This window comes from Macrosteles quadrilineatus, unplaced genomic scaffold (assembly GCF_028750875.1).
Source record: "Macrosteles quadrilineatus isolate MER2022 unplaced genomic scaffold, UCM_ALF_1.0 Scaffold_2__2_contigs__length_208266976, whole genome shotgun sequence".
Lineage (NCBI taxonomy): Eukaryota > Metazoa > Arthropoda > Insecta > Hemiptera > Cicadellidae > Macrosteles > Macrosteles quadrilineatus.
Genome location: NW_026542595.1, coordinates 35,522,058 through 35,535,566, shown reverse-complemented (window position 1 = coordinate 35,535,566; position 13,509 = coordinate 35,522,058). Strand labels below are relative to the sequence as shown.

At 34.8% G+C, this 13,509-nt stretch overlaps 1 protein-coding gene across 1 annotated transcript; it reads right to left on the bottom strand.

Annotated features, from left to right (window-relative positions):
* Positions 1–1,943: 1,943 nt before the first annotated feature.
* On the bottom strand, positions 1,944–13,002 carry LOC128984076 (uncharacterized protein K02A2.6-like). Its single transcript, XM_054403359.1, has 3 exons — positions 12,838–13,002; positions 5,045–5,225; positions 1,944–3,436 (listed from the first exon to the last, which is right to left on the bottom strand). The coding sequence occupies exons 1-3, from the start codon at positions 13,000–13,002 to the stop codon at positions 1,944–1,946; spliced, it is 1,839 nt and encodes a 612-aa protein (XP_054259334.1).
* Between the last annotated feature and the right edge of the window lie 507 nt (positions 13,003–13,509).

Below are 13,509 nucleotides of genomic sequence, written 5' to 3'. Positions count from 1 at the left end.
CAAGTCAACATCAAGAAGCCCTATCAGACATTATACAGACCGTCAATGAATCAATATCTTTAACTAAGTATGATGTAAATGCTGAAGCTATTGTTATAGCCGATTCATCAGCATATGGATTGGGTGCAATGTTACTTCAGGTTGAAGATAAATCTCCCAAAGTAGTGACGTTTGCTTCAAGGACCTTACAGGACTGTGAAAGACGATATGCCCAGATAGAAAAGGAAGCTCTTGCATGTGCATGGGCCGCAGAAAAGTTTTCTAAGTTTTTAGTCGGAAAAAAATTTAGAATCCTAACAGACCACAAACCATTAGTTTCGCTCCTTGGAAGCAAGGACCTAGACACAATACCAGCTAGGATTCAGAGATTCAAAATGCGATTGATGAAATTTGACTACTCCATCGAACACATTCCCGGAAAAGAAATGTTTACAGCAGACACATTAAGCCGAGCGCCGATCCCAGATTCTACAGATGAGTTCACAAAAGAGGTAGAGGCACACATTAAGGTAATATCTTTAAACTTTCCAGCAACACAGTCAAGATTGGAACAAATAAAGAATGCCCAGATCCTGTGTGAAGAATGTCAGATGTTGGTGAAATACACAGAAAATGGATGGCCTAAATATAAGAAGGATGTGCCAGAGAGTATGAGAAAGTGGTATACCTTTAAAGACGACCTATCTATAATAGAAGACTTGATATGTTATAAAGAAAGAATTATTATCCCATTTGAACTTAGAAAAGATATCATTAATAAACTGCACGATAGTCATTTCGGGTCTACACGCACAGTCCTCCGAGCAAAACAATCTGTGTTTTGGCCAGGAATTACAACAGAGATACATAACTTGATTGAAAATTGTGACACTTGTGCTAAACACCAAAACCAAAAGTCAGAAAAAATGATTCAATCAGACACTCCTGAATATCCATGGCAAAGAATAGCAGTTGATTACTTTGACTTTGTGAAAGGCAAATACTTGGCTGTTGTGGACTATTATTCACGGTACTTGGAAATGATAAATGTGTCCACAATGACTGTAGATGAACTAATCAAGAAGATGAAAGCCTGTTTTGCTCGACATGGGATCCCTGAAATCGTAATTTCTGATTCTGGCTCACAGTTTACAAGCTCAGAATGGAGAGCCTTTGCAGCCGATTTTGGGTTTAAAACTATTTGTTGTAGTCCCTTACACCATCAGGCAAACGGTGAAGCTGAAAGAGCAGTCCAAACGCTTAAAAAGATGCTTACAAAGAACAAAGACCCCACTCTTGCATTACTGGAGTACAGGTCAACACCAGGTCCATCAGGGTACAGCCCTTCGGAATTGTTGATGGGAAGAAGACTAAGAACCCGACTACCGTCATTGACGAAAGATCTCAAGCCTAAAATGGTAGATCACAAGACATTTAGAGAATTGGACAAACTATATAGAGCAACTCAAGCAGATTACTTCAATAAACGGCATGGAGTGAGAGATGAAAAGCAATTCACTATTGGATGCAACGTGTATATTCCTGATAGGAGAGAAGATGGGAAGATAGTTAATAAGGTAGCTCCAAGATCATACACAGTTAAGACAAACGAAGGAATGTTACGTCGCAACGGGGTAATGCTAAGACAACTACAACCCAAAACATCTGATGACCCTGGAACTGAGCCTAATTGTTTTTCCTCATTTGGTAGACAAATAAATCCACCAAGAAGAACATGTCTTTAAAAAAAGGGAAGAGAAGATGTCATATGTTTGTTGTTCTTTAATATTTATTTAGTTATTATTAAGATCATCTGGAGATTGTTTTTGTATTGTATTTACAAATAATTCAGTTGGTAACATTTTATTCCTAAGATAAAAATTGTTAATCAATATAAAACTTCTTTATTTGACAAGATTTTCAACAGCATTTGATAATAAACATTTTGGTTGCTATGGTAACAACTACATATGTTCATAACATTCTCCCCCACTTAATCGCTGGAGAGCAAAATCCTTAAGATAGGACGGAACCTTGCGCTGTCTGGAAGGACGAGTTAATTTGTTTTCTATTTGTTCTGTGGCTTGAGGTCTGTCTAGATTTTCTTCCCTTAGAGTACCGTCTAGTTCTGTTGGATTGTTTGTATTTGATTCAGACTCTGGATGGATCTCTTGTGGTGGTGCTTGACAGTCTATAATAGGAATCCTTCTTGGAACAACAGAACTATCTTGTTTGTTTTGTGTTGTAAAGGTAACTTTCTTCTTGGATACAAGAGTCAAAATCAATTGATTTATGTGTCGTTTTAAACTTCGTCCAGAATCCAATTCAACAATGTAATGGTATTGACCTAATTTTCTCTTGACTGTACCAAACTGCCATATGTCTTTATTTCCCAGGTGAACTCTTGCCTGAACCCTCTCCCCCACTTTAAGAGAGCGGACGCGAAGAGGAGCAATCGATTTTGATGGAAGCTTTGCCTTTGGGTTAGGGAGAAGTGTGTCAAGTCTAATCCGAATCTTCCTGTTCAAATACAACTCTGCTGGAGTCTTGCCTGATGCCAAAGGTGTTGCTCGATATCTGAACATAATGTTTTGTAGCTTTGTGGTAATTGGGGTTGGATCATCGGCAGCAGCAATAAGTCTTCTCTTTAAGGTTTGTATGTTTCGTTCCGCCAGGCCATTTGTTGCAGGATGGTTAGGAGCAGTAAATTTTTGGAAAATCCCACGTTCTTTACAGTAGTTGATAAATTCCTCACTTTTGAATATAGTGGCATTGTCCGAGACTAAGAACGAGGGGTACCCATGAACCGAGAAAATGTTTTCAAGTAGTGCCATCGTCGTTACTGAGGAAGGAGCATTTCGAAGAATGCGAACTTCTGCCCACTTTGATTTTGCATCTACACACATGAGGAAATAATTTCCATACAATGGACTGGCATAATCGATATGTACTCTTTCCCAGTTATCATCGGGCTGATCCCACGGATGTACCGGAGCCTTTGGTGGATTGTGACGAACTTTAGCACAAGCTTCACAGCTTTTCACTAATCTTTCTATGTCTTTGTCCATACCTTCCCAATATACATATCTTCTAGCAAGCTGTTTCATTTTAGTAATTCCGAGGTGTGATTCATGGAGCTCATTTAGAATTTGATTTTGAAGACGTTTGGGAATTACGACTCGATCTGATCGGAAAAGTATGTTGTCTGAGATCATGTAAGGGCTATCTTTGCGACTATTTTTCAGTTCATGCAAAAGAACTTGAAGCTCAGGGTCTTTTGCTGTTTCTTCTTTTATCGTTTCTGCGGTTATCACTGTGCTGGAGATTTGAAGTAAGGTTTCTGCATTGATTGTGTTTATTTCTTTGTCGAATGTTAGTTCAGATGAAATTGATGATTGAACTGGGCTTCGAGACAAACAATCCACGTTTTCATTGTCTTTCCCTTTCTTGCATTGAACTGTATAGTCAAGACCACTGAGGAATGAAGAATAACGCAATAAGCGAGATGATGTCATTCGTGGCAGGGCACGTCCTGGATGAAAGATATGTGACAATGGTTCATTATCGGTGACAAGAGTGAATTTTTTACCAAAAACGTAATTGTAAAAATGGCTGACTGCGTAGATGATTGCTAGAGCTTCTCTATCAAGTTGGCTGTAATTGGTTTCAGCCTGGGTCAATGCTCTGGATGCATATGCAATTGGTCTTTCTTGACCATCGATGTCATGACTGAGTATTGCAGCAATTCCAGTTGGGCTAGCATCTGTTGTGAGAATAACTGGTTTTGATGGGTCGAAAGGGATAAGAACTGTATCACTACAAAGTTCAGATTTCAGATTCAGAAATGAGGCTTCAGCAGCAGCTGACCAAAAGAATTTTTCCCCTTTTCGAAGCAAACATCGTAGCGGATGTGTTTTTGAAGAGAAGTCAGGAATGAATTTTGCATAGTATGTAACTAAGCCAAGAAAGCGTCTTAACTCATCAACATTTTTAGGGCGAGGCATCTGAGTAACTGCTTCAACCTTTTTAGGACATTTTTGAATCTTATTGAATGACTACATGTCCAAGGTAATTAATACTTTCCTTGAAGAAAACACATTTTGTTCTGTTAAGATGTAGATCATTCTTCTTGAGACATTCCAAACATGCAATAAGGTTCTTCATACAATCTTCGAGAGTTTCACCGTGACAAATGATATCATCAAAGTATGCTTCTACCTTTGATAATCCGTTTAACAGTTGTGACAAAATTCGATTAAACTCAGAAGGGGCTGTTTTTATTCCAAAACTGAGACGATTCATGTTGAACATTCCTTTATGGGTTGATATTGTTTGAATCTTACTTCCCTCTTCATCGACTTTTAGATGCAAATAAGCCTTATGAAGATCCAACTTGCAGAAGTATCTTGATCCGCGGAGACTATGTAGGACATCGTCAATGCGTCGAATGGGGTGGTTAGATGAGACAAGTTTTGAATTAACCCCACACTTGTAATCTACGCATAGTCTGACTCCTCCATCTGGCTTTGGGATAACAACCAATGGTGACCCCCAATCACTTGATGCGACTGGAGTTATGATTCCTTGAGACTCGAGGGTTGTAAGTTCCTTTTCTACTCTCTCTCGTAATGCGAAAGGGACATCACGTTCCCTAGTAAAACTGGTTTTTCGTTATCTCTGAGTTGGAGTTTGACTTCAACATTGGGAAAACATCCGATTCTTTCTTCGAAAATTGCTGAGTATTTTTTGAATATATCCTCTAGAGACGGTACTAAATTAACATCAACTGTATTAATTGGTGATTGCTTTCTGTTGTCTACCTCACTGAGTTCAATTCCAAGTCCACGAATCCAAATTCGTCCTAACAAAGCAGAATGACCAGTAGGTACTATAAATAAATCAGCATTTAGTGATTTTGCATTGTAAGAGACTGACACAGTTACTTTACCTTTAGGTTTTATTATATGATCAGAATAGGAGCGAAATGAGATAGAAGTTGGTTGAAGTGGCACTTTAAGTCCAAGTTGATCAAAGTCCGTTTCTGAGATTAAGGAAAATCGTGCACCAAAGTCTACTTCAAATGTTTGAGGCTTGTTGTTGATAGTGACTGTAACCATGTATTTGTCTGAGTCTGGTGCTACTATGTAAAGATCTTCCACATCGTTGATTTGTGTGATTCCATACTCATCTGGGTGACTGGATTCATCTTCTGTGTAGTGAGACAACAGGGTGTTTGTTTTAGAGTTCTTTAGTAGAGACGTTATACACACTTTTGATACGTGGCCTTGTTTTCCACAGGAAGTGCATTTAAGATAATTCCGATTAGTTTTGCATTCATTAGACTGATGGTTTGATCGACCACATTTGAAACAAAGTCCATCAATACCCAATGCTTTGTAGTTTGTGTCTTTTTAAGCTTTTGTTACGGAAATGTTGTGATTGAGATCTATTGGAAACGCCCCCAGTTAACTTTATAACATGTAGCAGTGGGAAAACCAAACTCTGTACATGCTTACAACATAAAAAAATGTATTATTATGTATTATGTAAATCTATATCTATAAAAGAGGAACTATGTATGTATATATATGTGTATATACGTTATGGACTCCGAAACCGCTCGACAGATTGTATTGAAATTTTTAGGCATTATTAAGCATCTTTCAAGGATGGTTCGAGTGAAGTTCGGTGCAGATCCGTCAAAAGGGCTCTGCCCCAGAGGGTTTTAAGTGGGCCAATGTCAGACTTTTTGATCTAGAATGTTTACAAATCTCTATATATTAATTTGAAACTGTCTTTGTCATAGCTATTTTGAGAGAACGGCTGGGTGTAGAAACTCGGTAGAGGTGTCTAAAGAAAGGTCTTGGTCTGTAGATGAGCCATCAAAAGAGAAACATGGTGAATTCCCTTGGGGCTCTGCCCCAGTGGCCTTTAAATTCCCATCCCATGTTATTCTTAGGAGGAAAACGGGGTTTTTGTCACAGCTAATTTGAGAGAACGGCTGGGCGTAGAAACTTGGTAGGGGTCTCTAAAGAAAGGTCTTGGCCTGTAGATGAGCCATCAAAAGAGGAACGAGGTAAATTCCCTTGGGGCTCTGCCCCAGAAGCCTTTAAAGTTGCCTCTTTAGATTTGTTTACATTACGACCATATTCATAATTCTACACTACTTTCTAATGCAACAGCTGTTAATATTTAATTATTAATATTAATATTAATATTGTGATTTATTGAATTTGTCAAAATGAAGTACAGTATTTGCAATGGGTTTTTCTGATTTTAAATTGGATTTTCTTCTGCATCGTGTCATGTTTTGCAATATAATGTTCTATTGCCAAATCAGTGGAAAATCCTAATATCACAGTAACTCTTAAAATTATTTCTTTTGGAGTTAACTTATATCTATCGTATGGGTTGGTTTCTGCCTTTTTTACCACTTTTTGGAGATTGTACGTAGGTGATATTCGTTGGCATATTGCATCTGTAGACGAAACTTGGGTTGGTGTAATTATTACAATGGAAAAGAGCGAGAAATCCTGGACAATTTGATATAGGCTAAAAATAAAACTGAATAAAACTGGACTGAACACTGTGCTACATTTCTTGAGCAATCATTGAAATAACCGATTTGCAAACAATGGAAACATAGAAAAAGTCATAGAACACAACCAAGTAGAAGAATTAGATATAATGTTTTTTTTTTCCTAAAAACACTAAAAAACAAGATCATCTTTTTGAAAAAAATATAAGATATTTACAAAAGATTTTGATTATATCTAACTGTTGTGTAGATCGTGAGTATTTCCATAATCTTTGAGTCGCCTGTAATGCTTCGCAATTGCTCGAATTCGAGCAACAGGTACACTAGTAAATATAATTTAAAAGCAGATGTTTACTTTCACCAACTGTTTTGTACGTTTGAATAACCACAACATTCTGTATTAGCATTAGTCATGATTTGAAATAGTGCAAAAGTGTTTCTACAGATTGCAGCACAGAAAACTATTTTACTTTTGAATAAGTCCAAATGTATTAAACCCCAATCGCAGCACACCTGTGCACTTAACAACGTTTAAATTCTCCAATGTTAAATATTAAAACCTTTATAAAAGTACTGTATTATAAACAATAAAAGGGATGACTTTTTTAAATGCATGACAACAGCTAATTTGCAACCAAAAGGTGAGTGAGCGTAGCGAACGAACATCAACCTGGAGGCGAGTAAGCGTAGCGAACGAGCTAACCTGAAAACAAGTGAGCGCAGCGAACGATTTCCAACCTGAAGGTGAGTGAGCGTAGCGAACGAACTTCAACCAGGACGTGATTGAGCCATGCGAATACTTATGAAGTTAAGCGGGGAAAAGCACGCGGATACAGCTAGTTATATATAATTGTGTAATTATGTATAATTATGTGTAATAATTATGTATAATGTATGATGTATCAACATATGTGTATTATGTGTCAGCATGTGTAACTATGTATCAACAATTAAAATAATTGTAAAAATGGTGTTTACCGTCACATAAATAAATAAATGAATAAGGGTTAAGTAGAATAATTTTAGGGAGCATGAAAGTGCCCATAACGCGTGGTCTGGTTGTGAAAAAATATCAGTACTCTAAGAAAACTAGGATTAAAAAGTGACAATGACCTCAGTCAATAAATGGTAGGCCTATCAGCAGTCTGACACACAGTTTCTCTCATTAGCTAGTCGACAACACTTATAATGAATTAACTATCAGAGAGAGTAACTGTTACAGTTTATGTGTAAAATTACAAAATATACAATGACTTTTTAACGGTAAAGTTGACAGCATTGGGGTTTACAACATTCTGACAACAAATAAAAAGGACCATAAAATAGGAAGTTTTAAAACCTCTCAAGCCTTTTTTAATTAAAATCCGATTTTCCGTTGTCATATGGCAAAATCTTAAAAAAATCATAATTTAAAAAACGCATGAAGATACTCCGAATGTAGCCCAACGTACCAAATGTCATTATAATTGTGCCACAGGTCTTTAAAGATTCACACGCACGCACACATCACACACACACAAAGGCATCCATTCGATACCACTTTTTAGGATTCAAGGTGACTCAAAATGGTCATTTCCACCCAAAACTCAAACTGTAAAATTTAAATAATACATTTTATTTTTACTATGTATAAGGGGAATAAGTTATAAAAAGTGTGTACCGTCGATAATTAATTATTACTTTATTATTATGATTATTACTTTACAAAACCTTACATTACGTTGGTCATCAGGTAAGAAACTTCATATGTTAAACAAGAACAGTACTTAATTAACAATACCTTCTTTTTTTACTACTATAAAAAATATGTTTTGTTATTACGATAATATTTCAGTTGGATCCAATTAAGTATACAAAATATTTCAAATTCGTATGCCCGATATGTCTCAACGAAAACAAGATAACGGCACAGATTTACTTTAATTTCATTGCATTATTAGAGAAAAAGAAAATGTTGTTTAAAATTATTATTTTATTAAATATGAATGGGTAGAAAACTAGATAACGATGTTAACAACAATAAACTATTTGATTCGTCGTCTGTATAAAATAAATAATAATATATGAATAAGCTAAACTTCATTTACTTTGGACCTTACAAAGGATTGTTATTGGTTAAAGATGGTGAATGTTGAGTCTGATAACAAGATTTGTCTCGGAGCAAAAACTAGTTTTAACCAAGATATTTTTCATTTCAAAGTTTTCAGTGCGCTCTTTATCATCACCCCGATCTTCTGACTTTATCCACTATGACCACAATTCTTTTAAATTTATTTAAAATTTGTTCTTATGAATTTTATCTTTTTCAATTATAAGGTTTATTTATCAGTATACGTTCCTAAACATCTACAATGGTAACTTATCTACAATGGTAACTTATTTACAATGGTAACTTAATACATTTTCTTCGTGTGTAAATTATGAAATATTTTCTTCTGTACATATTCATGTGGAGAATGTTCTCGTAAACTAATTCTTTAGCTAGATCCAGTCTTAATTGTTGTTGACGTTGGGTAGTTTAGCCAATAATTTCATTACACACACTGTTCATACAACTTTCCAATTTTAGTTAATTTTCGAAATGGTGAATCTATCGAAAACAGTGTATATTGTATTACATGTCTAGCGATCCGTGTTTAGTCGTGACTTTAAATAGTTGTATAACTACCACAGTAAAAGATTATTTTACACTTTTGTCCTTATAAAAGATTTGGAAGTATAAATCCATAGTTTAAGAAGGCTGAAATAATTGGTATTACAAAAAGTGGATGGACAGCCAAAAATGTAATTTAGACAAAGATTTTAAGTTCTGTTTTACTACAGCGGCAAAATATGTGCAGTGCAACTGACTTTTTCAATCACCAATCTATACCTCAAACCGGATGAGATGGGTCTGTAGTAACGTATGCATAAATATTTCCTTGTAGGCCTAAACAAAAATCCAGCTAAATTTATTCTAAGCTAGCCTGATTCTGATATTCTCAGCAGTTTGTGTGTTCCTATATTGCCAGATACTGAGTGTATTTCACTGTGTATTTTTACTGCGTGTAATACAGTTGTGTATAACCAGACTATAATTATTTAAAAATGTATTTTAGTAATGCAAGTCACATATTTAGACAAAATAGTTTCTATTACTACAAGGTATGTTTATAGTGCAACAAGTTGTAAGGGTTTAATAACTTCTCCTAATAAACATATACAATTACAGGGTATCTCTTAAACAAAAAAAAAACATAACTAACAGTATTACTTTGCTAAATAGGGTTAAAAGTTTGATATCATTAATATTTTTAATTATATGAAATTTTATTTTTTTTGTATCCGAAATTTAATTATAGCAATATGTATTTAAAATTGTCTATACGATTTAAATTATAGGAAAATCAATTATGACACAGTTATGTTTTGTTGAGAAACATGTGATGTAAAGAAATGCGATAAAATGGAATGAGCAGTAATCCGATTTTAACGTTGGGCATTGGTGAATTTGTTTTATTGGATTGCCCCACATTGGTAATTCTCCTTTGTATTTTTATTAATGTTTGTCCATCCCAAACCAATACGTAGAATATAAATTAAATCTGGTCAACATAGCTTAAACAAACAGAGCAGGGCTAACCTAATGACAAATAAAGTAAAAAGACTGAAAAAGCTAATTTTCTTTAAATACATTATATTTTAATATTATAATCCTAAAATGTTTTAATCAAAATCCACATATGTTTGTAGCAATGACTAATAAAAGGAAAATGGATAAGAATATATAACCAGATTATTGCCTTCTAAAAAAATATGTTTTGAACAATGTTTTAGTGAGCTAATTATTGTTTTATTAAATAGAGAGCACCAACAAAAAAATGTCAAAAAAGTTATTAAAAAAACTTTTCAAATAAATGATAAATAATTCTTTATGTACAGTACTTCTTCATGTTCATACAGTATTAACATTTTTGTCAATATTACGCTCGAAACTTCACGGTCATCTTCTTTGTTACATGATAGACTTGCAGATATACCGGTGAATACATCACGAAATGTTTGATGTATGAGAGTATAATGTATCAAAAGACTGCCAACCTTTATAATACATGCGGCATAATAAAGAAGACAGATGATCTACCCCCATATATCATAACTTTAGAACTAAAGTTCATTGATTTTGTTTTTATGTTTTTGCCATTTTGTTTGATTTGTTGTTTATTACTGATTCTGAACTGGAATAACTAGCAAACTACACGAGTTAGATTGTCAGTAAATTATAACAATACTATTAATGCATTCATTAAATTTTTATACGAGTCTGTAAGATTCTGTCAATAGGCAAGACGCCATCCACAAAACATAGAATAAAATTGCACTAAAGCTCAATTCAAAGCTGACATTGACAAGTAATTTCGTTTACTGCTATCGCATAGATGTGCATATAACTAAAATACGGTAATGTATATTTTAAGCCTATATAAAATAATAAACCACAATCTTTTGAAAAATATTTTTAAATGCCATATTTCATATAACTATAAATATTTTCTCACTAAATGTTTATGTTAAATAACTTACATGACATTTAGTTCATATCATTGTGTTCTTCTTATTTTATACCGAAAGTCAATATACTTTTTGACTTCATACCTTTATTGATAAAATATAAAGACACATTATTAAAACAGAACTAAACTAACAAGGTGAAACAAAATATGGAATATAACGATTTAATTATATTGCAATTACGTATCATACAAAGTACTGATATGGACTTAGTGATTAGTGTTGTTGATCTTAATCAATTAATCCTAAGACACAGTCTAATTAATTTGATTATCTTGACTTGACTCAATTTAACTTAAGTATCTAGCTTAGCTTTATGTTAATCTTCTATAGTATTAAATTGGTCTGCACTAAATTAGCCACGTAAAACATTTTTACTAAACCTTAAATTTAGTTATGTCACTTAAATAGTAAACTACAAACTAAAGTTTATAAAATTATTGAGCTTATTCAAAATCGTAATCCCTATAATGTAGGGAAGCAAATCACTCATGTGCTAGAGCGTTGGACTTCGATTCATGAGGTACTGGGTTCAAATCCCGCCAATCGCCAAAGGATTTAATCCAAATTATATTACCACGTCTCTTTAAGCATAGCCTGAATTCACATGTGAACGTAACTAAGGCCTAAATCAGATTGCCTGTAAATTATTGGGTCGTCTTATAAAATATACACTTTACCACAAATAAAAATGACGCAATAATGCCTTCTTAATTGTTAAAGAGTTTTAAGACCTTCATTTAAAATAATGATCATTAAAAATAAGTATTATAATAATTCGTTTTCGCTGTTATTGTTTCTTATTATTGAAAGCCAAGAGTTTAAGTGAGGTAAGGATGGATCCTGATTAGATTTTTCTTTTTAAAAATAAATTTGATAAAACTAAAAAATATACCTGTTTCAGTTGTATTATGTTTTGTCTTACTCAGTCCTACATAAAGTACGTTTGAAAAGTCCTGGAAGGGTGTTATGTATTTTTTACCTTTCTATAAAGTAATAAAATTTGGTACCCATATCAATAATAACCATAAATGTCTACTCTTTCAAGCTAGAATTACATTTGTAACTCTTAAGGGGGGTGGCCGACGAGGAGTAAGACGAAATTCTCAAACAGCAGCATAGGTCAAGTTTGGTTATGACGAAATTTCGGGTTGAGAGACAAAATTATATTTTAAAATAAGTAATTGTCGTCTCACCTGAAATTCTGTCACACCTTAAATTTGTCCTGATAGCTTAGCCTACAATAAGATAGTCCAGGGCTCTAACGTGTTCGTCAATTAATTATCGTTTCGAGATTATTGGCTCAGAAAATTAATTACACAACAATGCTTACAATGTTAAGCTTACCTTTAACAAGTGTTCATCATAGCCACTCGAAAAATATGAGAAGCTAAATTTAGAATTTTGAATAACCTATCGTGAATGCGAATAAGCCTAATTAATTATAAACTTAACCTAAACGTGATTCGTGCGTTATACTTGGTAATCGCCCAAGTAAACGTGTCGGGGAAAATTAAACTCGGTCGATCACCAGAGTCGGTACGGGGTTTCTTAAATCAAACCTAAGTAGGACGTTCAGGGGTAGGAATAAGCACTACGGATATCGTTCTGGCAACTTAAATGATTTCCCTACCTGGTTAAAGACAAAAGGCAGTGTGCTCGTACGTGAAAAAGCGTGCGGGTTGCGCGCGACTGCGGCACAATAAAATAAATATAATAAAACTTCTGCAAAATGAGAATAAACCAAATAAACTCGGTAGCACACTAACCTGATGCCTTAGGACTATACCAGGAACGGGGGAAATCTTAAACAGACCAGACTTTAGTACGTTAAGACTGTTGGATTTATCTCCAAACAGCAAGCGTGTCTCAAAGGTTCGGTAGCGGGTGGACAACTGACCATGAGGTCTGCTCTTCTGGTCCTTCTTCGCCATCGCCCCTGGCGGTGGGGTAGGTAACTAGCGTCATCCCCTCTACGATGACGTAGGACCCTTGCCCCTACGATTCCACTGACAACGCGGGAGCGGCTTACCCCGAACGTAGAAAATTATAATACTTAAGATGAAACTTTAAAAAATCGGGTTTTTACCCCTTGGCAGATTTTGGGTCGTTACATGGTATCAAATTAAAGATGTTTTTTTTTAGTAACACGCAATGCAACAAATGCAAACCCAAATGAAAAGTGGCAGCCGTTCAAATATTCTTTAATCTGCCATTTTGAATCATTGAATGGCTCCCATTTTTTACCCAGCTCTTATTTTGAGCTGAAATTTGCGGCATTGTGTTCTGATAATAAAGACATTTAATGTGATGTGCATATCAACTTATGCTTAGGTTTATGATTTTTTCCGATTTCTAGCGGGCGCCCCACAGTACTATTGCAAGCCAGTTGTAATATTTTACTCCATTGACCGTTTGAGATCGGGTTTGATGCATTGGGT